Source organism: Mirounga angustirostris, unplaced genomic scaffold (assembly GCF_029215605.1).
Source record: "Mirounga angustirostris isolate CCGP_5_RB_7025 unplaced genomic scaffold, mMirAng1.0.hap1 SCAF_17, whole genome shotgun sequence".
In the NCBI taxonomy this organism is placed as follows: domain Eukaryota; kingdom Metazoa; phylum Chordata; class Mammalia; order Carnivora; family Phocidae; genus Mirounga; species Mirounga angustirostris.
Genome location: NW_026991725.1, coordinates 27453858 through 27478246, shown reverse-complemented (window position 1 = coordinate 27478246; position 24389 = coordinate 27453858). Strand labels below are relative to the sequence as shown.

General features: G+C 52.2%; 3 protein-coding genes across 6 annotated transcripts; 1 reads left to right on the top strand and 2 right to left on the bottom strand.

Moving 5' to 3' along the window:
* Positions 1 to 446: 446 nt before the first annotated feature.
* CNTD1 (cyclin N-terminal domain containing 1) lies at positions 447 to 7349 on the bottom strand. Its single transcript, XM_045888038.2, has 7 exons — positions 6996 to 7349; positions 4035 to 4110; positions 3606 to 3774; positions 2506 to 2668; positions 1904 to 2048; positions 1188 to 1284; positions 447 to 617 (listed from the first exon to the last, which is right to left on the bottom strand). The coding sequence occupies exons 1-7, from the start codon at positions 7162 to 7164 to the stop codon at positions 447 to 449; spliced, it is 990 nt and encodes a 329-aa protein (XP_045743994.1). The 5' UTR covers positions 7165 to 7349.
* A 148-nt stretch (positions 7350 to 7497) lies between these two features.
* On the top strand, positions 7498 to 8591 carry LOC123853969 (cytochrome c oxidase assembly factor 3 homolog, mitochondrial). The gene is made up of 2 exons (XM_045888864.2): positions 7498 to 7745; positions 8091 to 8591. Exons 1-2 carry the CDS (start codon positions 7532 to 7534, stop codon positions 8195 to 8197), a joined length of 321 nt encoding a protein of 106 aa, XP_045744820.1. The 5' UTR covers positions 7498 to 7531; the 3' UTR covers positions 8198 to 8591.
* A 560-nt stretch (positions 8592 to 9151) lies between these two features.
* WNK4 (WNK lysine deficient protein kinase 4) lies at positions 9152 to 24379 on the bottom strand. Of its 4 annotated transcripts, none has more exons than XM_045888862.3 (19): positions 23608 to 24379; positions 21788 to 21960; positions 20584 to 20804; positions 20110 to 20267; positions 19531 to 19619; positions 19224 to 19440; positions 17014 to 17278; positions 16643 to 16764; positions 16357 to 16415; positions 16142 to 16259; positions 15751 to 15867; positions 12121 to 12258; positions 11511 to 11565; positions 10815 to 11407; positions 10675 to 10735; positions 10173 to 10581; positions 9890 to 10089; positions 9626 to 9723; positions 9152 to 9518 (listed from the first exon to the last, which is right to left on the bottom strand). In XM_045888862.3, the coding sequence occupies exons 1-19, from the start codon at positions 24223 to 24225 to the stop codon at positions 9516 to 9518; spliced, it is 3714 nt and encodes a 1237-aa protein (XP_045744818.1). In that variant the 5' UTR covers positions 24226 to 24379; the 3' UTR covers positions 9152 to 9515. The 4 variants fall into 4 exon arrangements, with proteins under 4 accessions (XP_045744818.1, XP_045744819.1, XP_064439051.1 ...); XM_045888863.3 differs by having other exon boundaries at positions 10815 to 11404; XM_064582981.1 differs by lacking the exon at positions 9626 to 9723.
* Between the last annotated feature and the right edge of the window lie 10 nt (positions 24380 to 24389).

Here is a 24389-nt window from a genome sequence, read left to right as displayed (position 1 = left end):
AGGAAGCCCCGTTTGTGTACATCTCAAAGACAGAACAGAGATGTTAAGCTAACTTTAAGGGGAGATAAAGGCTGCCTCCTTGATGCTCAGTCAAGGTCACCCAAACAGTCCCAGTTTTCAGGCCCCTGGTTAATACTAATTTCCATGTCTGGTGTTCTCTCTCAATGAAATGAACAGTTAAGGAAAAGCTATAAATATCGTTAAACAAAAACGAACCAACTTCACTAATGTTCTGTCTCCTCCCAGCTCCTTGACATTTTCAGTCTGATTCGGCAAAAAGGACATGCTTGTCAACTTTAACTCTTTCTCTGACGCAGAAAAAGGAGCATGGAGTTGGAATACAAAACTTAGTTCAAAAGATACTCGGAACTTTTGTCCCAAGTCTGAGAGTAAACAAAAGGAGGGCATGACAGAAGACTGCTTCTACTCCGTGCCTTGAGTGTGCCTCATGTGTTGGAGGAGGCGGTGGCCCTCAGGGCTCTGGCCTCCAGGTTGCGGGGAACAGGCTGCTGTCGCCCCGGAGTGTTGGCTCCCACGCTGTGAGTCAGGATTGCATAAGAGAACTCAGCAATGCTTTCCAAGGCAATGCCAGTGATGCTCTGCAAATGCCCCACAACCTTCAGAGACAGACAGATTTAGTATTACTACATAATCTCAGCATGTTTTAGCATACAGAGAGGCACGCTTGGGCTGTTCTCTCACGCCAGATGTAAATTTTTTTGTTTCTCTGCATTTACAGAGAAGATTAAATCCAGATCCAGTGTTTGCCAATGGCCAGATGACATTAGGATCCCTTTACCCTGATAGTGTTAGCCTGGAAAGTTTCTGCTAGACAGTTCATTTCTAGAGATAAGGTCTCTGAAATATGATGAGGGCATTTGGGCCTAGACATTGTCTTCTGTTGGGGAGGATATACTTACTGGACCTGAACATAACTGGGTTATCATCAGAAAGGGAAAGGAACAAGCTGAACGTGATCCTCCATTTCTAGTTCCACAAGGGGAAAAAACTGGAGAGCGCTTTTCAGACCTACCCTAGTGTTTCCTCCCCCAAATCCTGCTTATTCATCCTCATGCTGGGTCTCGACTTATTTTTTACAAGTTGTCTTCCCTTTTCCTTTAACCGATGGGAGAATGCTTTCTATTAAGTGAATTCTGATCATGCCAGTCCTGCTCAGTGGTCCGCACCTGGCTCCAACACTCGTGGTTTTGGATGAAAGCACTCGCTGCAATGATTCCTACTGCCAACAGCATGAAGTCTTTCTTCACTGAAACAAACTTTTCCCTGAGAGATTAAAACCATATTAATTTTGGAGCTTGAGTGGAACTTCATCTTCCAAATCCTAGGGCCATGGGACTTCAACTATGAGTTGTTTTTGTTGATCATCTTGGACTTTTTTAGATATGGAAGGAAATGGCTAATTGGCCCCCTCCCCTAACCCACCTGGGATCCTGACTGGTTTATCCGCCTTTGTTGTTCCATCTGTCTCCCTAACAAATGTAACTGCAACTGTGAGCCTTTTTACCAGTCTGACTTTACAGTAATCAAACACTTTTGTCCAAGTCGCCACCCTGTGACTGGCTTTTTTTCCTAAGCAGCTAAAAGGCAGTCTAGTAATCTCAAATCGAAGCAGAAGTAAAGGAGGAACTATGAAAAAGAAAGTATTTTAATTACCTGCAGTCGTTTAAATTTAAAAGCAAAATCCTTTTGGGTTTTTGCTGATTGGGCTCAGTCATCTGCATCTAAGCAACATACTGGGAGTTCATTAAAACTGGGTAACCTGCGCAGGTTATCTGTGGACTGGATGCCTTATTGGGTAAATTCCATTCCCGTGGTATGTTCTCGAGGTGTGCTCCTAACTTGCTGTTTCTGGAAGAGGCCTACCCTAAAGGAGTTGCCTTACCCTTGCAGCTGACTGGGTACGGAGTTTTCAATCGAAGCCCTCAGCAGGCTCCCGTATATGGGTTCATGCAGGAGATAGACAAGGTCGAGCAGGGTCAGGCAGGTTGCGTGCAGCTGTGTGGCCGGGACCAAGCAGCCATTGTATCCTAGATGGGGTATGGGCATGGCAAAGAGTGGTAAGTGGGTCCTCTCTGAGCATAATCACCACCGACATGTGACAAAGCTCTTGAGCTAATGTGTTCTACTGTAGGAAACCTCTTTAGTTGGAGGTCAATTTCAAAGGATAAAGGGAGAGATAGAGAAATCTCCATCTGCCGTGTATATACAATTAGAGTATATTTGTTTGTTCCCCTCTTATCTCATGCCTCTCTAGAAAATCACCTCTTTGATCCTGCAATAAGAGAGTGCCTAGTGAGTCCAAATAGAAGCCAGGTGCTGAGACCTGAATTTCCTTCCCTGACAGGTACCAGACTCCGTCATCCCAGGCTTCCTGCTGTTTCTCATCGGCAGGTTCTGCCCACTGCTTCCAAGCCCCTGGGCACATTCTTATTGCCTTCTATGGAAGATTCCAACCCACATCCCCTGACACACTTAATACAGTACCTAAAACCTCCAGAAGCATCTCCACATATGCCAGGGGAGTGGGCAGATTGATTTGGAAGTTCAGGGACTTCAAAACATCAAGCTCTGACTCCAGCAGTTCTTCTTTAGTGTGCACATACCCTAGAGACTGGAGGAAATTCAGGACTGTAACATTGCTGATAATCTGAGCAAAGAAAAACAAAACAGAGGGAGAGAGAGAAGGGTGTCAGACTAAAGGTCACACATCTTGGCATAGCATACAAAGCTTTTCACAATCCAGCCCATGCCTTCATCGCGTCTTCTCTCTTGGCAATTGCCCCTCACGCCCCACGCTTGTCATATAGGATTACTTGCAGTTCCAGAGCCTGTCCAGTTCTCCAAGCCCGTACACGTGCTGCTTCCTGTGTCTGGGCCCTCCCTCTCCTCTCTCCCTGCTTTCCTGAACTCCTCTCCCTCTTTCTTAGCATCCACCCATCTCCTACCCACGCCTACCTACCCCCTTCAATAAGTCATTTTCTCTAAATACACTTCCTTGACTTTCCAAGGCCACAGAGGTACACTACACTAATCGGAGCACCCTCCCACATTATTTGCCTGTGTGTCTTCTCCCACTGGATAATAGATTCCTTGAGTGCGCAGGCAATATTTTTACTTGTTGTACCCGTGGCACCTAGTGCAGCCTCTGGCCATAGAAGACAGTGAATCTTTGTTGCGGGAATGTTATTTTATCATACAGGCAGTGGGTAGGGGCATGGAAACATTTTATCCTCTATAAATGTAACAGTTTGTCTTTAATACTGATACGCCTGTTGGCAATTCAGGCACCTTACGTAAACTGTCCTTGAGCCCAAGGGGAGGAAAGGTGACCTGTATAAATGATGGCATCTGTCCAGCAATTACACTTTGGGAACATAACTTCAGGCTATTTAAAAACTGCCTCTGTGTGACTCTGTGTGTGTGTGTGTGTGTAGGAGGTGTGCTTATTTAGGAAGCATAATTGCACTCTGGAATTTCCACAGGAGTAGTAACACCTAGCTTAGGAGGAGGTTTCTCACAGTTGCCTGTGGACGAGCTGGTTTCTGCTAACACTCAGGTGCCCAGGAGGGACCCCAGCTCCTTACTTTGTAGTGGAAGGAAAGTTTGCTTGCCAGTTGAACACATGACACAAGACGCAGGATAAACTTGTTGAAAAGCTGCTCTTTCAGAGCTTTCCAATTCTGAGCCTCCTTCTTCTCTCTCAGCTGGATCGTGGCTTGCCTGTTCATATTCTCTGCCTGCTTAACCATAAACCTATAAGGAAGGGAAGGGGAGAGTAAACAATCCACACTCATCAAACTAAAGGGAGTTTGTGCTGCAAACTATGGGGTATCTCCTCCTCCCCAATTTCAGTCCCTGGCTGAGACATGGACATTTGCAAGTAATAGAGGGTGCCAAACCAGGTCTCGCACTAAAGGGCAACTGTACTTTTTTTTTTCTTTTTTAAGATTTTTAAGAGTACATTAGTCCTTCTGAGAGGTACCACTCACAATGGCCTATGCTCAGTGTTTTACCTTTCTAGGATTTCTACAGCCTGGTAGCTCACGGATTTCTCCAGACACCATTGTTCAGACAGGAGAAAAACAAACTCTGCCAAAACAAGAAAGAAGAGAGTAACTCACAAGGTGCAACCCAAACCACTCTGTGAACTCCTGGCATCGTGTAAAAGCCATGATGGGGCCAAGGGAAGAGGGTCAGGGGGTGAGAAAGGAGACTGAAACAACACAAGCTGAGCTGAGTTCCCTTTCCTGCCAACAGGCAGATCAGAGGCACGAAAAGGAGGCTGACTGAGCGCCAAAGACAAGGGTTTACCAAGCCCCCTCAGTGACCCTTGAGCCTTCCTGTGGGTCTCAGATGATAAAAGGCTTGGCCAGCTACACACAAACATACCAGCTGGTCGAGGTGGCCTCTACACCATGCTGGGAACCTCCAGCTTCAAGGGAGAATCTTGGATGGATAAAAACCGTAACCCGTATATTCTGTTTTCAGTGGAATGTTGACAGGAACGGAAAAGTCCCTCCTGGAGCTTCAATATTCTTTATAACACTGTTTGTTTAGTAACCACCCTCTGGAGAACTCCCATCGCTTTACAAGCACGATTCACCTTACAGCGGACACCATCTCCCCACCACCGGTTTGTTGGGTAAATCCGTGGTGGCTGAGCCTCTCCCCAGGAGCACGTTTGTTACTGTGGAGTGGCTTGTTTTGAAGAAATAGCCCCTAAATCAGGGAACATAGCCCACTTTGGTGTGGGGGGCACAGTCACTGGGAAAGTGGGAAGGGCAAGATACCTTGGCAAGATCTTAGGCCGCCTATGTTTCTCTTTGAAAGAACAGCCCCAGATAGAATTTTATTTAGTTTGCAATATCATTAGAGGGTGGAAACAAGGGTAACTGTTACTTCTCAACAAAGGAAGCTCCTGTAGAACTTGGGACTTTTAGCACTGATCAGTAAAGAATTACGCATAGTCAAATGACCATGTGTCTTCAGAGAAAATTTGACTTTCTTAGGCACGTAGAAGTCATGCTAGCACAAAGTTGAACAGTCTATTTGACACATGTTATACATATGTATAAAACCTTACTGTTACAGAAACTAAAGCCCTGCTAGCAGTGCCCAATGCAGAAGATAATTAGTTTAAGCAATTAAGCAAAATATCCTAGAACACATAATTATGTTATTAGTCGTTTCATTTGCTGGAGTTTAGACCTTATTTCTGTTTTGTTTGTGTGTGAGTATATAGTTTGGTTTTGGTTTGGTTTGGGTCTGAATTATCTGGGTGATTGTTTCTATTTTCTAGTTTAATTTGCCAAGAAAACTGAGCTAGGGTTAGGTGCAATGGATGATGATTATGCCTCCCCTCCCTACCGGCTCTCCCTCCTGCACTACAAACACCCATCTGTTAACTGAAAGACCCTCCCCTTCTATCCTCTTAAGCTAGGGCTCTTTTATCTCCTTAGTTTCCATCACTGTTAACTTTCTTGAAAGCCTGGCTTAAACCTGCTGCTTCCACTTCCTCATGAATTCCTGAATGTTCTGTAGTTTGCCTTCTACTTTTCCCAACTTGCTAAAACAATGATCTCAAAGGCCAGCAAATATGTCCAAATTATTAAATAGCATCACCCTTCTGCAACCTTTATTCCGTCGTTCATATCCCTGAGGCGTGTGAAACTGCCGACCATCATCCTTCTGGAAACTCTCTTGGCTTCCAAAGGTGTCTTAGTTCTATTCCTTCCTCCCCAACCATATTTTTAGTTCCCTCCATGACTCTTCTTCCTACTCCAATTGCCTGAACACAAAATGTCTCCCAGGGAACTGTCCTTGACTTGCTTCTCTTTTCTCCCTCTCAGACTCATTCTCTGTCAGTTTTATGAAGATACCTCCTAAACCTTTGTCTCTAGGTCTGACCTCTCTTCTGACTTACTTTTTAAACAGCTCACTAGAAACCCTCCTTTAGATGTTCTACAAGCACTTGAAACTCAGTAGATCCAAAAACCAAAGCTGTTCCTTTCCCAAACAACGGTCACATTTCCTCCTGTTCTCTTTTTTAAATGAATGTGTTTCTCTCAGTGGCACCACTATACTGCCATTTTCCTAGGCTCACCCTTTGGCATGCTCATCTTTGCCTTCTTCACCTCTTAAATTCATCCATTGCAGAGCCCCAGATTTTACCTCTGAAATGTTTTTAATCCATCCTCCCTTGTCATTCCCTCTGCCCTATTGCCTAAATTACTGACACAGACTCCACTGGTCTACCTCCCTCCTACCTGTCTCTACTCCAAACCACTCTTTACATCACAGCCAACACATTTTCTAGGGCAAAGGCTAAAGTCACATCACTCCCATATTTGAAAACCTTCAATGCCTTCTTGTTTCCCTACTAAGCTACATATAAACTCCTCCCCTTGGCATTCCACACGGAATGCCTCCAAACTACTTTTCTGGTCCTAATTTCAACTATTCTTCCACATGCTCCGGACAACCTGGACTTAAACACTGTACTCACACTCACTCCAAGCTTCTCTATTTCCATGGCTTTACTCCTGTTATCATACCCTTTCGGTAGAAACGCTGTCCCTCTCCTCCACCTTCGCCAACCAAAATGTCATCCTTCCTCGAGGTCTACCTTAATTCTTCCTGCCCTCACCTCACCCTATCACTCCTTTCAATCCCCATAAAAGCTTCTTTTATCTGGTATGTCACTTATCTAACGGTCCTCGAACCTAGTCATTTCCAGACTTGTTCTAATAGCCTCCAAAGCAGGGACTGAATCTCCGTTCTGTCCCGCTCTCCCAAGTGGTGCGGGTTGAAACCAAGGGTGGGGTGTTGGTGGCTCTCGTTCATCACTCCATTCCCTGCCCCTGGCATCTAGTAGTTACTAACAACACTTATTTGAATGAATAGGGTCAACTGAATCTCCAGGGCGGTGCCTCAAAGTCTCCCATGAAACCGGTTCCCCAGCCCTGCGTCCACACCCACGATCCGGGTCTCCCTGAAGCTGCCCATCCGGCCGGCAGCCTCCTGCACGGCTTGCTCATTCTGCTGCGCCAGGTGGAGCAGAGCGTCTTCTATCGTCTCTGTGGCCACAGCCCCGAACCGAACGTCACTGAGGGAGGCCAATCTTGACCTCACAGGTCTGTCCATTTTCAGAAGCCTTTGGGGACACCTGGACGGCTCACTGGATCCATAAACCGACCCCCTTGGCTTCACTCCAGAACCTTTTGCCTTCTGCGTGCTTGTCTTCACCTCAAGTGTGAGGAAAACCCACTTCCCACCGCGGCCTCGAGCCCTCCACAGCCTTTTCCCGCCCCAACGGCCGCGAACCCCCTCAGCCAATCAGAAAGCTCGGCCGCTTGCCCCCTCCCCCCCGGCTCTTCCCCCAAGGCCAAGAGCCGCCCTCGCTTCGAGAAAGAAAACGCGGACTACAACTCCCAGCGTCCCCTGCTCCGGCCCCGGACTGCTGTTCCCAGGAAGCCTCGCGCCCTGGGACTAAGAAGGGCGGAGCGGCAACATGGCAACCCCGGGTGCTGGTGACCCTCTCCATGCTAACAGTGGAAAGGCCCCTGTGGCTCAGCGCATTGATCCAACTCGGGAGAAGCTGACTCCCGAGCAGCTGCAATTCATGCGGCAGGTGCAGCTCGCCCAGTGGCAGAAGAGTCTGCCACAGCGGCGGACCCGGAACATCGTGACCGGCCTGGGCATCGGGGCCCTGGTGTTAGCTATTTGTATCCGTCCAGACTGTAGGCTCAGGAGATGGCCTAGGGGGGCAGGAGAAGGGGAGCAGAGGCGCGTAGTAGGGCAGTGTGGGGGTGCTAAAAAGAGCCCGAGCTGTGAAAGTCGTGGCCATTTCTGATGCCGAGCCAAGCGTTTAATGTATCTTAGTCGTTTTAAAATGCTCTTTTGATATGATTTATTAATAATAACGGCATCGGGGTCGTGGCTCAGAAAAGCAGAGGGCAGAAGATCGAGCCACTAATTTGGGAGGGTGAGAGAGTAACAAGGGTGGTGGAGAAAGTCTGGGAAAAGGCAATATGCATACTCCGAGAGATTTCCTGAACCCACTTCCCCAGATGGCTACACCTTCTATTCCGTGTCCCAGGAGCGTTTCCTAGATGAGCTGGAGGATGAAGCCAAAGCTGCCCGAGCCCGAGCCCTGGCGAGGGCATCAGGCCCCTGAACCGGATGGGCACTGCACGTCTCCAACCTGCTGGAGCCCCTTCACATGGTGGATGATGCCCCATGACCCTGTCGGAATCGAAGCCTGCACACAGCATCGTTGGCCTCGACCTTGGACGATGATTGAGCCCAAGAATTTTTTGCATTTGTTCAGGTCAAGGGAATATTGCCCACTTTACACAAACTGTGTGCAGTCACTGAGCCCTTCTTGTATTTTGTTTCTTTGAGAGTTATATGACCTTGGCTTTTCTCAGGATTTCTGACTTTGTGGTTTACCCTCTTTACCTCCCAGGGGCTTAGCTGTTGTGGATGTGGCAGCTCTGTGTAGTGTTGGAGCCTAAAGTGGGAAAGATGGAGTTAGGTTGAGAATAATAAACTGAGTCACCTCTCTTGGAGCCAGATGAGTGTGTTCAGGCTGAGGGATGGCATGACTATGCTGGAAAGCTCCATGGGCACTAGCTGCAGCAGTGGTATTGCCCCGGGGAGCCGTAAATGTTTAACTAGAATTACTTTTCCCGTGAGATCTTTCCACCTGATTTAAGGGAGAGATCAGGGTGGGTCACTGGGCTGTGAGACTGAACCACGTCTTCAGGGAGGGAAGGTCACTCTTCTGTCCTCTACCCTTAAAACCAATACCTCCAACTTTCCTGCCTTTTCCCATTCCGAGAGAGAGGGGTAGATGAAAGATGAGGGACAGCCTTCCTTCTTTTAATTTCCACTTGGGCCTGCCTCTCTAGGCCTAAGGTGGGGTCTGGATGAGATCTTAGCTTGGTCAAGTGGATCGTTGACCTTGCAGTTTCCTCATGAACTGCTGGCAGGCAGGCAGAAGGCTGGGCAGCTGCCAGCCATGCTTCCCATTGTGAGGAGAGTCCCTTCTGAATTTTCCCCTCCCTTACCCCACAAGGCTTTACCCCCAGTTCTTAAGGCACAACAGATACAGTGTCACAGAATCCTAGTTTCCAGCATTTTTATTGACTGTTGCTAATTCTAGTGTGAGTACACCCCCTACATTTGCTCAGCTGGGAGTGTGCCCTCTAGAAGCATCAGGGCTTGAGTAGGATTGCTTAGTGGTTGACCCTTAGCTGGGGAGGTGGAGGCATGAGGATGGGAGGCTGCAGAACTGATACCCACACACAGGAAATAGTTCCCACATGTTTGGCTCTTCCCTGTAATGGAGCAGCACTCTCCATGCCCCTTTGGCCTTCTACTCCCTCAGTACTGGGGTCTTCTTGCAGAGTTGTGTTGGTCAGCAGATTCTGAGAGCACAAGCTCCATGGTGGGCCCTGGTGTGGGGGAGACACATGGCTTCTGTTCTGAATTCACTGGAGGGAAAAGAAAAAGCACTGAAGAAACCTCCAGGATGGGAGGAGGGTGAAGCTACAGTCAGTTACCATTCCCTGGGCTTGCCCTCCCTTGGGCCCGCCCTCACCATCCTGCCAACATCCCCGGCGAATGTCACCCCCTTGCTTGCCCGCTGCTCCTGGGAGCCGGTGCTGCTGCCACTCAGGGAGTTCCTTCGTATGATGCCTGGGTGCAGGATGGGGAGGGAGAGCACTGAGTGAGGGAACGGGCCACGGCAGGGCGGGGGCTAGTCTCCCCAAACCAAGGGGCAGACCCCCAGGGCCTGTAAGAAAGCCAGATCAGTAGGGAAGGGGACCCGGGAAAGATGGGAGCTGGGCCACTGCAGTCTCACCAGGGCCCGGGGGCTCAGAGCGCTGCAGGCTGTTGCGGCGGGAGGTGGGGAAGCTGCCCTTGGAGAGGCGGCGCTGGCGGCTGGACAGCATAGCAGCCGGGGCCACGATACCCGCTGGGGGCTGCTTCCCAAGCCGGCTGTACAAGTCCTCGATTTCCTTTTTCTGTAGTGTCTGTAGTGCCTCCACCTCTGACAAGTGCCTGAGGATACACCGGGAGCATGAGCGCTAGCCACACACTTTGCTCTCCCGAGTCCACCTCTTGTCCTTCCTCCCCAGACTCACTTCTGCCGAAGACTCTGCAGCTGAGCCCAGAATTCCTCATCCTCCCCACTGCTCTCGGATTCCTCACTGCTCAGACACAGGCTGCTGTATGAGTAGTTCATCCACACTGGGCTGGGATGGCTCTGGGGTGGGGGGCTGCCCCCCACTCGGGGTTCCTGCCCATCGTCCCCTTCCTCCTCAACTCCAGCCCCTAGGCCTTCAGCTGCACGGTCGCTCTCAGCCAGAGCCTCCCTGGCCTCAAGCCCGCTTCCAGCACTATCCTCTGTGTCTGAGCTCTCCGAGGTCAGCTGAGGGGTTGGAGGCTTCAGGGAACTGGAGAGAGTTGGGAATGTTGGTTGCAGGGGAAGAGGCTCAGCTGGTTCCTTGGATGAAGTCACTTGGAAACGCCCCACAAGCTGCGGCTTCCTCTCTGTCGAGTGACAAGGAAGGAGTCACGGAAGGAGGGAGAGAAATCAGGCAGGATATGAAGTGAGAATAATGGGTCAGTGATCAGAGGCCTCACCTTCAGAGATGGGCTCTAGTCTGGCTTCCCCCAGGAGTGGCCGAGCAGGACTTGGCAGGGCCTACAAAGTGTGGGTCCATGAGGAGGGAAATGATCCAGAATGGAGTGCCCCTAACCATCCCTCTTGGTTTCCTACTCACCTCACTCTCCATCTCAGCTGTTGAGGGTGAAGGCCTCTCCTGGCCACAAGGAGCAGGGGGAGGGGGCGGGGACAGGCTAGGTAGGGGACCGGGAGGGGCTGCAGGAGACTGGGACAGGAGCCCAGGTGAGGGGGACAGCAGGGACTGGGCCACAGTCATCACAGCCAGTGAGAAGGCACTAGCCAGAGAGAGGAGAGGGGCTGCTGTGGTGGAGGGGAGGGTAGAGGTGGAGGGGCAGGGGGGAAAGGAAGGAGGAGTAAGAGTCACCTGGGAGCAACTGGGAGAGAAGGCAGGCGGAGAAGGGAGGACTGAGCTATGCAGAGAATGAGAGGCTGGGCTAGGGAACTGGGCAGCACTGGGGGAGAACGCAAGTGGAGAGCCGGGGGAGTGTGGCAAGATATTTGAAGACACTTGGGAGAATGGGGAGGGGCTGGAGTATGGGGGAGAAGTGATGGGGAAGATGGGACTTGGGGAAACAGGGGTTCCGGGGGAAAACAGGTTTCCAGGAGACAAGGGGGTTCCAGGAGAAGATGAGGAGGTGGAGAAGGCTGCCCAGCTCCTCTGCTCCGGGGAGGTGCTGCTCTGGAACTCTGCTGGCAAGGAAGGAGTGTTGAGTTCCCAGTCCCCCATTCTGTAGGCCCTGCCCAGGAGCAACCCCAAGGGTTGTGATGAGTAGGGACAGAACTCAGTACATACCACGGGATGGGTCTGGGAGGGGGCCCGAGAGGGCAGGCAATGGTGCTGGCTCCTCCTGAGGGAGAGAATGGGGCTCACAGTCACAGCGGGGAAGAGCTGAGTCTTAGAGGGGACATTCAGAGTGGGCTTCAGCTGGGACCCATGAACTTCTAGGAGTCCATAAAGGACTTTCAAGGCACTCAAAAGTGTATGTGCTAAAATATTTACAGGTAAAGGGGTATGATGTCTGCAATTTACTCTCAAGTGGTTCAGGAAAAAATAATATGTGCACATACATAGAGAGAGGGGAGGGAGGAAGACAGTGATAAAGTTAATGTGACCAAACACTGACAACTGGCAAATCTGGGCAAAGGGTATCTAAGAGTTCTTAGTACAATTCTTGCAACTTCTCTCTGTAAGTCTGAAATTCTATCAAAATAATGAGTTGAAAGTATGCATTGAACACATTTTTCTAGAACAAGTGCCCACAGCTTTCCTCAGATTCTCAAATGGGGTAAGAGCCATTGTTTTCGGGTCCCAGAGATGAAGGAGTTACAGCCAAGGGGACTGGTGAAGGCAGACAGCAATGAAATCTGGAGCAGAGAGGTGGAGGTGACCAGAGGGGTCTGACCTGGGGGCCCAATAGGTCCTCAGCAGCCTCCACAGGGCCAGTATCTCTCTTCAACAGGGTTTCCACTCGCTGGATAATCTCCCGAATACGACTCAGGAAGCCGGCTCGCTCCGAGGGCAGAATGAACTCGTTATACACCTGGCAAGGGGTCAGCAGGAAGGGGAAGGAGGGCTCAGTGATCCTACTCCTCCCTTCCCCGCTGCACTGATCTTTAGAAGCCATTCCTTCACCCCACTGCTCTGCCAACCACCAACTTAAACAGGTATTCAGTATCTACTGTATGCCAGGCACCGTGTGGTGTAAGGAGAACTACAGCTTGGAGGACAGTAGCTAACATTCCTAGGATGCATTATAGCCCAGATGCTTTGAGGGTTTTATCTCATTCAACACCAACAACGGCTCTCTGGGGTCTGTAGTCACATCCCCATGCTCAAAAAGGTTAAGTTCAGTCTGCCTAAAATCACAGGATTTGCACCCAGATTTGTCTTAAAGCCAGAGCCTGAGTTCTTTCCACTGTTGCTTCCTATGCTTTTGGACACAACTCCTGCTCTTGCAGGACTTCTGAAGTGTACTATCCAGGCTCACGTACACACACACCCACAAAGTTAAGTAAAAATAAGGCAATCGATGGTAAATGTAAATTCAATTTCACAAACACTGGAGCACATACTATATGCCAGGCACTGTTCTAGGTGAGGAATACAGAGAAGTATAGAACAAAGTCCTGGTCCCAAAGAAGCCCAAAATCTAGTGGAAGAGACACATATATAGATAATATACTGCAAGTCAGCCCATGGTAAGAAAGGCATTATGATCAAGGTATAGAGAAAATACTAAACCAGCAAGAAGAAAGGGAGAGTTGTTTAATGGTACAGAGTTGCAGATTTGCAAATGAAGAGGTTCTGGAGATCTGTTTCACAATATGAATATACTTAACCCTACTGAACTATACATTTAAAAATGGTTAAGATGATAAATTTTATGTTATGTGTTTTTTTGCCGCAATTTTTTAAAATGCCATTCCAAAGAGAGAGCAGGTCATGCCACCCAGGAGGATAAGGGAAGCTGGGATGGCTTCACAGAGCTGAGCCTTAAAGAATGAGTAAGAAAGCAACCCTTCCTTGAGGACTTATCATGTGTGGATACTTCTCATATAATTTCATTTCTCATACATCTATTACTTCTTATAAATTATATACTATATCAGAACATCTTGGCAAAATGAGTATTATAATCTACATTTTACTGATGAGCAACTGAGGTTCAGAGAGGTTAAAAAAACTTGCTCCAGGGTGCCTGGGTGGCTCAGTTGGTTAAGCGACTGCCTTCGGCTCAGGTCATGATCCTGGAGTCCCTGGATCGAGTCCCGCATCGGGCTCCCTGCTCGGCAGGGAGCCTGCTTCTGCCTCTGACCCTCCCCCCTCTCATGTGCTCTCTCTCTCTCATTCTCTCTGTCTCAAATAAATAAATAAATAATTTAAAAAAAAAAAAAACTTGCTCCAATTCACCGAATTAGTGAATAACAGAGATGAAATTTGAACTCAGGTCTTTTTTGGGGGGGGGGGGGGAAACAAAGCAAAGTTTATTGAGTGATACTAAGTTTATTGAGCCATAGTACAAAGTTCCCGAAGAGGGAAGGGACTGGAAAGGGTTGCCCTTGAACTCAGGTCTTATGTGAAAGCCCACCCTTTCCGCTGTTCCATGCTGTTTTGGGAAGAGAAGAGCAGGGAGAACAGCATGAGTAACAGCTCTAAGGCATGAAAGCACACAGCACATTCACAAAGCAGTGAAGACCAGAGCAGAGCTGGGAGTACTGTGAATTTCAAAGGCCATGCTCCAGAATTGGGACCTTACTCTAAGCACAGGTGGCTACCCATTAATGGTGTAGGGGCAAAAAGCAAGAGCAAATCCAAGTCTCAGGAGAATTCTGCTGCAGAGGGGTGGAGGGTAGAATGGTAGGGAGAGAAAAGAGGGCATTGGACCCTGTGGTCCATTGGGGGGGAGGTCACTTTGGCTGTGTGGAATCTCAGTGGGCTTAGAAGCCTAGTAAAGCCTTTCAAGGCAAGAGACCCCTGAGCAGATGGAGACAGGAGTGGAAAGGCATCCAGCCTCTTCAGAGGACCACTCAGAAACCAGTGTGGCTAGAGGAAAGATGATAAGCCTGTGTGCCAAGTGATATTTTGTCTTTGTCCTGGATACAAGATGAATGACATGATGGAGGAGAAGCTTTAAAGAGAGTTCCTGAAGCCTGATTCTTCTCTCATTCCCCTCCCTCCTTCACCACTGGCACTCACTTCCCCTACTCCACTGAAACTGGTCTCCCACAAAGACCTTCTCCTGACAAAAGCCAGTGTGGTCTTGCCTCAGGCTTCACCCTGTATCACCTCTTTGAAACTCTCTGTTCACTCAGTTTTCCTTAACATCTTCTGGGGCTCCTCCAGCCTCTCAGGCTCCACCTCTGTGTCCTTTGGTGACCTATTCCACCCCACCCCAGAAAAGAGGGTATCCGCTGAGACCCACTCTCAGACCCTCTCTGCATCTGGCTTTGCAAGCTCATCTCCCTTCACTCTCCCTTCTGTGCTGACAACTCCTAGATCCACCTATGGATCCTAGATCCAGCCCCTGCCTGACCATATCCTGCTCCTAGAGAGGATCTTGCCTGCCCCTCTGTCATTCAAGCTCATCATCACCCCTAAGAAAACCTGCTTTCATATTCCAACTTCCTCTCTCCTTTAATGGCCTGCTCCCACTAGCTTCTCCACACTACAAGTCACCTGTGATATCCCCTCTCCCTAACTCCCTATCATTTCAACTCAGCCAGTGTTTACTGAGCATCTACTACATGCACCATATTACATCAATAAATGCCTGGATTACAGAGTAACTTATTTTTCTGAAACAAGCCTCAGATTCACCCCTTTTCTTCCTCCCTTTCCCCATAATCCATTTTCTCCTTGAACCACTTATAGTTTCTTGTATTTTTCTGCCAACTGGATTCCCTACCCCCAACCCTCTCCCACGTCCATGGCAGAATGGTCTTCTTAAAACCTATTCTCACCATGTTACACTCTAACTCTTAAGACTGTCTGTAATCTGTGCCTACTCTACATGCCCAACCTTGCTCCCACAATTCTCCTTAGTTCTAGTGACATGAAGCCCCCCGCAAGCCCCACATTCCAAGTCACTCCCTACTTCCATGCCGTTGCTTATGCTGTACTTCCTCTAGACCCGCCCCTTCCGGTCTTCACTGCTGTTCTGTCAAGACCTGGGATAAGTTCTGCCTCTTCCCCCTGCTGCCCCAGGCCACCCTTTACTCACAGACACAGGATCACATGTGTAGCATGTACTTGACCACAGCACTTGTGTATACCCTATGTCATCAGATTGCTCCAGCCGAGGATCCAAAGCTCACTGAATAAATAAAAATCTCCCCCATACAAGGGCAGAGATGTCTTCAGTGTCACTGTGCTTTAAAAACCCTTGCTGTTCAAAATTTAAAAAAAATAAAAAAATAAAATAAAAACCCTTGCTGTTGGGTGGGAAGAAGGGGGAGTTCAGCACCAGGGGACATCAGACGGGAGATTCCTGTCCTAGCCCCAAAGACTCTGTCCTCATCTCTCTCCCCCTCACCATGGCGGCTGCGATCTCTTCCGGGCTGTCCCCATCCAGATCAAATCGGAAGGTCACCATCTTGCTATTGTGAGTCTGTAGCTGGCACTCAACCACTCTGTCATTCTGGTCTGAGACCTTCAGATTCAAAGTCAGCAGAGGGGAGGATGTCAGGCCCTCTGTCCTCATCACATGTTCCCACCCCACTCCAATCAAGTGGCAGTGGCCACATTGGAATTGGAGAGAAGCAGACTCTGTCCCCAAACTCTGGTGTTAGAAACGAGACTGGCTGCCTCTAGGGTACCAGTCACATACTGCTCTCCCCCTTTTTTTTGGCTGACCTCCCTTCCCCCCTGGCAGTTTCCCTCCTGGTCCTGTAGGTTATTCCCCATCCCCTGTGCCCCTTTCTTACACTAGTGACCCGCAGCCGGGATCGTGGTCTGCGTCGGAGATTTCTCCCTGGGGGTCTCCTCATGCGTCCCATCCCTTCTCCCACATCACTAAGGCCTGACGCTGCATCTGAGGCATAGCTGGAAAATGAAAGGAGATAGGAGTGTCAGAGTGGACACTGGGACCCCAGAGCGCCATATGTCTCACTTCAGCACCCCAACTCCTACCAGAACCTACCTGTCTCCTGGGGAAAAGTCACTGCCAGGGCCAGAACGTGGAATGGATAGGGCAAAAGCCTGAAATAGGAAATGGGTTCATGAGGTCAGAGGACGATAATCATTGGGATCCAGGGCAATGGGGTCAAGGGTGCTGGGGTACTAGGCAGAGGGAATTAAGGAAGATGAGGACAGAGTGATGGATTTCCAGGGACATGGGGCGAGGTCATGGGGCGAGGTCAGGATGGCTCAAAGATAGGTCATAGGCTTGGACTGGCTGGGAGCCCCCCCACGTGACCCCCTCTCACCGAGGGCAGGCAGAGATGGGACTCAGCGGGGCTGGATGGCACCCCCCCAGGGGGCTGAAAGGCAGGGTCTGAGGCATCCAGGAAGCCGGAGGAGCTGAGGTAGCCATCAGTCTCGCAATCCGCTGGTGGGGGAGGGAGGGGATCAAAAAAGGGGAAGTAAAGGGGACTGGTGGCTAAGCAGGGGGGCTGCTTGAGCAAGGAGGGGCCTGGATCTGTGGGAGTTCTTTCCCAGAAGGAACTTCATGGCTAGATGTGGAAGGCCGGGTAAGTGACGGTGCTGCTGGATTGAACTTCTGGGCAGGTGGGGGGCAGAGGCCAAGGGTTCTGGGACCTAGGTCACATCCCAAATCCCACAGTCAGGGGTGACTTACAGGTGGTAGATGAGTAGGAGGCATGGCGGAAGAGGAAAGGCTGGTGCTGGTCTGCCTCTGGCTCCTCAGGCTCAGGGGGGAAGCCGCTGGGGGGACCAGGAGTCATGGGGACAGTTGCTGGTGGGGGTCCTGGTGCAGGGGGGAGGGCCTCCAACTCCCTAGCTTTGCGCAGCTTCTCACGCTTTCGCTGGATGGCAGCAACTCGTTCACGTACTGCACGGGCCACTGGCTGGTAATCAGCCTCGCAGACTAAACCCAGGGCCACCTGGAGTGAAGAGGGTGAGGAACACAGTTTGAGGTGAGGACTCTGCTCAAAGACACGTCAGGACACCTTCTTGGGGCCTCCAGAGTATTTCTCCAGGAGAAAGGGCACTAACACTCATTGATTAGGCACTGTGCCCATTAACTGGCAACTCTTTACATCACCATCATTAAATCCTCCCAACAACTTTCTGAGGTAGGTCTTAGCTCCATTTCAGACATACGTAAAGCTGTGACTAGTCCATGGTTAGCTAGTAGGTCCATTGCTCTGAGGGAGCAAGGGGGAACGTGTGGCAATATCTGGGGACATTTGTAGCTGTCACAACACAGTACTATTGGCATCTAGTGAGTAGAAGCCAGGGATTCTTCTCAGCATCCTATAATGCACAGGACAGTCCCCCAAATAAAGATGGCAATAGTGTCACCATCAAGAATCCCTGTAAGTAATGGATCAGATCTGATCCCAGGTCAGGTGTGAGCTGTGCTAAGGAGACCTGCTCTCATGCCACATTTCAAACACATTCTCAGGTTCCTGACCCAGACCTACCATAGATGATCCCCACCCTCTCAACTGCCGTTTTTCTTTCTTTCCTTTTTTTTTTTTTTTTAAGATTTTATTTATTTATTTGAAAGAGAGCGCACAGGCAGGGGGAGCAGGGGAGGGAGAAGTAGGCTCCCTGCTGATGAGGGGCTTGATCCCAGGGCCCAATGCCCCTCAACTGCCATTTTTCTATCAGGAATCTCATACTAGGGCACCTGGATGGCTCAGTGGGTTAAGTGTCTGCCTCAGTGGGTTAAGTGTCTGCCTTCGGCTCAGGGCATGATCCCGGAGTCCCAGGGTCTAGTCCTGCATCAGGCTCCCTGCTCGGCGGGGAGTCTGCTTCTTCCCTCTGACCCTTCCCCCTCTCATGCTTTTTCTCTGTCACTCTCTTTCTCAAATAAATAAATAAAATCTTAAAAAAAAAAAAAGAGGGGGGAATGTCATACTCTCTTCCTCCCTGCACCCACTTCCGGCCTTCCTAAACCAGCTCTGCATCTTCTACTTCCCAGGTATGCCTCTTATGGTCTGGAAGCTTCTGTTCATCATCTCCTTATTCATCTCAAGGACAAGCTTCACTATGCATGTAAAGAAGGTGGGGTGGGGTGATCTGACTTAAAATCTGAACGGCCTGAGTTTAAATCTAGCTCTGCCGCTTACTCGCTGAGGACCTTGGACAAGATATTCAACCTCTTTGAGCCCTCCATCTCCTCATCAGTACATCAGGATAAAATCACTCCATGCAGGGTTGGTAACAACAGTCGAATGCATGTGAAAGTGCTCTAAACCATGTACAAATGGGGGATTATTAAAGAGCTCCAACCATGTGCCAAGCACTGTCAGAGATAGAAAAATCAACAGAACACAGTCTCTGCCCTCAAGGAATTTTATAGTCTAGTAGAGGAGAGAGACAGGAATGTCTCCTGGTATAAAACAAGACCGACGGTGGTGGGTCCTGTAATGGAGAACCTGTTGAAGTGGAAAGAAGCATTTAATTTTGACTCTAGAGGGAACAGGTTTCCTGAAATTCATGGTTCTGAGCATGGAGGAAGATGGGGGGGGGGGAGACGACAAGGTGGGGGAAGGATAAAAAAGAGAAAAATAATTAGATAAATTGGAGAAAAGAGCATTCCAGGAAAATTGGATCAGCAGGAAGTAGAGCAAGGGAGGCTGGAGGACCCCAGGCTTGATCTGGAAAAGGAAATCTTCAGCGAGTCTGCACACTGGGTGTGTGTGTGGGTGTGTTAAGGCGGGAGGGGCAAGGGGGTACTTACAAGACACCCTGAGAGGGCTGAGCTGGGTGCCTCTGCCACCACCCCGCCCCACCCGGCCCCTCCAGTCGACGCCCACAGGCTCCGCCGCCCCCCCCCCCCCCCAAGCCCAGCCGCAGGGCAGTCTGTCCTCTGCTCACCATCTCCTGCGCCACCTCCTCTGCCGCGTCCCGGCCCAGCTGGAACAGGAACTCTATGGCCTGGTTGTCCCGTGGGCGCCCCCCGCGCCGCGCGTCCTCCATGCGCAGCCAGAGCTTGAGGCCGGGCTTCTCCCCGTCGTCCTCCTCCGCCAGCTCCACGTGCACGCCGCGCTCCTCGCGGAAGAAGGCGTGAGCCAGGAGGTCCTGGATGGTGAACCTGAGGGCGGCGCGGGTGAGCCGAGCCTTGCCGCAGCCCGTCCCCCACCCCCAGTCTCCCCCAACACACACCCTGCCCCCTCCACCCTACCTCTCGTTCTTATCCGTGCGGATGCAGCCTTCAATGATCTCCTTCACCTCGGGCATCTTCACCTTGTAGAAGCTGTTCGGCTTTGTGCCCTGGAGGAAAGGGGTTGCATGAGGCCTCGCGCCCCAGCTCTCTGCTTGCCCCCCATCCCGCCCGAGGCAACAGGGCGTGCAATCCTAAAAGCACCGCGACAGCTACTAGACGGTTTGATTTCAAATCTCCGTCCCCCCATGTATCAACAGTATGACCTTGAACAAGTCTCCCTGTGTGCCAGTTTTCCCATTTGTAAAGCGCAGGGCAGAGAAGAGGCCCTCCCTGCTCACCCTGCGGGTGAAAGATCAGATGTGAAATCGTTTGTAAACTCTAGGGAGCGCTACACACATTATTATTCTAAACAGCTAGTACTGGGGCGGGGGGCGGGGGGGGGGGGGGCGTGTGTGCATCCAATACCCTTCAGTGTTTACCAGAGCATCTTCGTGCCTAGCCTGTTTACTTTAAGGGAAACGGCATTGACCGCGGGCTGGTTGGGGCAGGAAAATGGGAGGTGACCTGCAATTCTCTGTCCTCCCCACCCCCTCTCACCGAAGTGACCTTGCGGTAGATTTGGGCGGCATTCTGGCACTCGGAGTAAGGGTACTCTGAGGTGGCCATCTCCAGCATGCACATGCCAAACGCGTACACGTCCACGGCCTCGTCGTACTTTTCCTCGTACATCTCAGGGGCCATGAACTCCGGGGTCCCTGTAGGATCCACAGCAGGCATCAGGCTACAGAGCCTTCCTCTGGCTTCGTCCCTCCTCTTGGGCGTACCAACAGCTAGCCAGGGGGTGCGGGGAGGAGGCAACCTGGAGAGTTCTGAAGTGATAGTGACGGACACTTCCCCACTGTGTGTGTGTTGGGGGTGGGTGGAAAGGATGCTATAGGTCTCCCCATGTTCCCCATGCTCTTCTAACTCCGTGCAACTCAAAGGGCCCTGCTGGGAAGAGAGGGCCCCCAGGCTCTCTTCTGACGCGGATCGGGGGGAAGGGGGGATAGCAAGGATCCTGGAGGGACTAACCGATCACGCTCTTGGCAAAGGAGGCGCGCTTGAGCGTGGCCAGGCCCAGGTCGCCGATCTTGACCGAACCTGAAGGGCCCGTGATAAAGACGTTGTCGCACTTGAGATCCCGGTGCAGAATGGGGGGTACCCGGGAGTGTAGGAAATGAAGCCCCCGAAGGATCTGGCGGCTCCAGCGCTGAAGGACTCGCGGCTTCATCTCGCGGAACCGCCTCAGGTATCTGGGGGAAAGGCACGTAGCCAGGGTCGCGGCGGGGACACGGAGGCGGGGGAGGGGACCCCCGCTGGGAAGTTCCCCTGGTCCCACTGGCACCACCGCCTACACATCTTCTGCCAGCATTATTCTAGCTCAGGTCCTCGCCGCGCTCCAGAGAGAAACTGAGTCCGGGGCGTGGGAGCTAGCCGTGAGAGTACAAAACGGGTCCGGCAGTAAACTTGCAGGTAGGGCTGCGCCAAAGGGGCTGGGGAGTGCGGGAAGGGATGACTAACCGCCCTGGGCGTGGGGGAGGGCTTCAGAGAGGAAATAACTTTTATGTTGCGTCCTGAAGAATGAGTAGGGGTTCAGGGGTGAAAAGGGAAGGGATGGAGACTTTCCAGGCAGAGGGGACACTGTGCTGAAAGGCATGGAGACAGCGACAGGGCAGGGTGGGAGGAGGTCCTGGGAATTCCGTTCCTGCGGAATCTAGGTTCAAGATGAGGTTAAGTCCTAAGGACTCTGTGAGTAGGTTAGAGAGTGTGGGCTTTAACCTGAGGGTGGTGGGAAGCCTTGAAGGGGTTTTAAGGAATGGAGAGATTCCCCAGACTGCAGGAAGATAGGATAGATTGGAAAGGTGAGGGCAGAGTTGGGGAAGGCCCGAGAGGGCACTGCTGCAGGGCTCCAGACCAGTGAGGTGGCAGTGGATGGAACTGGGAAGGCAGAGTGGGGAATTATAAGGAGGCCTTGGAGACATACTGACGGGGGAAGGCGGATGCACAGAATGGAGATAAAGATGGCATCTGGGGAGATCGGGTTTTGGCTGGCGTACTGGGTGGACACTGCCATTCAGTAAGGCAGGGATACAGTAGGGACGGGTGAGAGGTAGCAAGCCTGGTTTTGGACCTAAATATAGAGTTTGAGGAGCGTGGGAGAGGTTCCAGAAGCAGTGGGGACCTCCCACCACCAGCTCTCCCACCAACCAACACTACCACCAGGCACAGAGCTCACGTCTTCAGGGTGCCGGAGGTCATGAGTTCGGTGACCAGCACGATGCAAACCTGGCCCCTCAGCACTGACTTCCACGAGTCATAGAAGCGGACAATGTTGGGGTGCTGCAGCCCCTTGAGCATCTCCACTTCCTCAGAGAATCGCTGCCGCTCGGCTCGAGACAGTTTCCTAGTCTGTGGGGTAGGGGACGGGGGTCAAGTTCACGACAGGCTCAGGACTCCCACGGAGAGGAGGAAGGGGCACATGGGGAGGGGCTGGGGGAGAGGTGAGGGTTAGAGCCCAAGGAGGAGGCTAGGTCATCACTTGCCCAATGGGCTGTATACCTCGAATTCTCGATCCGCCCCCTCAGGCTGCTATAAGGACACACCCATCCCGGGCCTGGGGCCACCCCTGGACCCTCCGCTGGACACAAGGGCCTTTATGCAGCCCGGTCCAGGAGCCCTGAGCTCAATAGCGCCTTTGTGGCCTCCCGGGCCAGCCGTGGGGTGGGAGGGGATGCCCCAGGGCTGGCAGTGGGCAGGCAGCAGGCGGGCAGCAGGCTGACAGCGGGCAGAGAACTGGGGCCTTCAAGGGGGTTGGCCCCAGAAACCGGGAACTGCTAGATCCAGACTGGAGGCAGGAGGGCTGCAGAGGGAGTTACAGAGAAAGATCCAGGACCAGGCACCAGGAGACCACCCCCTGCCCCATGGCTGTCCCGCCCCCTTCTCATCACCACCCCACCCCCCATTTGGCCACCTCTTCGTGCCTGGCCTAGAGCCTGGGGCTTGGCATTGGCAGGCACAAGGGGCGAGCCCAGTGCCAGGGCTGGAGGGGAGGACCCTTACCCAGATCTGCCCCCCAGTTAAATCCAAAGCTGCTGGCCCAGACTTAACTGGGTCTTCCCTCCATGGAAAGAAGGTCCTTCACACCAACATCCCCCTAAAGCCTGCTGGGTTCAGTGCCTTTGGGTCTGGGAAGGGAGAGCCCAGGTAGACAGTGGGATGAGGAGCAGGACTGGACTCAGGCCAGGGCTGGAGCTGTCTGTCTCCCCCCTCCCCAGCTATGGAGAAGTCTAGAAGTCTGACTGCTCCAGAAGGGGCCTGGGAGGGCCCCATCCTGCCACCACCGCTCTAAATCTTCTGGAAGTGGAGAGGATCCTGCCCCAGCTCCTGGCCTCCATCATCCCAGCCTCCTACCCTGCAAAGATTCAGGGTGAAGGAGGAGGAGAACCAGAGTCATACTGAGGGTCTCAAGACTAAGAGGAAAGGGAAAGGAAGAGATAGTAACCACTGCAGGAGATTGGTGGGCCAGTCACCCCTCAGATCTGAACTGGCTCCCTACCCGATTTTGCATCGTATCTTCCAACTCTCAGGGTTGAGTATAGAGACTTTAAAGTTAGAATGTCCAAAACTCGGGGCGCCTGGGTGGCTCAGTAATTAAGCATCTGCCTTCGGCTCAGATCATGATCCCAGGGTCCTGGGATTGAGCCCCACATTGGGCTCCCTGCTCAGCGGGAAGCCTGCTTCTCCCTCTCCCACTCCCCCTGCTTGTGTTCCCTCTCTCTTGCTGTGTCTCTGTCAAATAAATAAATAAAATCTTTTTTTAAAAAAAGTCCAAAACCCATAAGGAAGCCACCATACACCCTCTGCCTCAGTTTATCCTTCTGCAGCCCAGAATCAGCCAGATCCATTGATCATGAGAGCCAAGGGGAGTGGGCAGGAGTGTCTGGACATTTGACTGGAAAGATAGATCTCTCCCTTGCTGCCGTCCCCCAGATTTCTCATCCCAAGACCTCCAAAGGGTCCCATCCCGAGGTGCCACAGAAGGGCGCCCAGCCGCACCTGCAGCTCACACCAGGCCACCTCCACCGTGGTGTCAGTGTCCAGCCCTCGATACACCGTCTTGAACGAGCCACGTCCAATCTCGATGTCAAATTTGAGGTATCGGCCGTCCGGGGACGTTGCCACTGCCTGGGTCTCCGTATCCTCCTTTTCCTCCTGCTCCCGCTGCCGCTCCCGAGCCGCGGCTTCGGGGACTGTCGGCGGATCCCGGGGCCCCCGGCCTCCTGCAGAGCCCGCGAGCTCTGGACGCGCGGAGTCTGCAGCCTTCACGGGGTCTCCCCCGGTCCACGTGCCCTCGGGGGGCTCTTGACAGCTAGGCGGTGGGCTCCTCGCGGGGCCAGGACCAGCGGAGTCCGGAGGATCAGGGGGCTCCGGAGCGGGTGAGGTTGGCTGGCACCAAGAGCTCAGCAGCCCCAAGTCGACTGAGCTGCGGCGGCTGAGACGGGAAGAGCGCGGCCGGGGCTCAGCCTTCCCGGAGAAGCGGCGCGCCCGGCGAGGAGGGGGCCCAAGGCGGGGCGGACCGGCGGCGGCGGCGAGAGGCGGCGGGGGCCGTAGGGCCAGGTCGGCCTCCGCCTGGGACATGGGGACCGCAGTCTCGGGGGTTGGGGGTGCCAGCATGAGGAAGGGCCGGCGCCGCAAGGCAGTAAGCCGGGCGGCTGGAGAGGCGGCGGCCTGACAGGCGGACCGGCTGGGTGCGCAGCGCTCTGGCTGAGCTCCTGGGGCCCCCAGTCCCCGGCTCGCCCTCCCCGCAGCCCCGCCCCGGCCCCGCCCCCCGGCCTCAC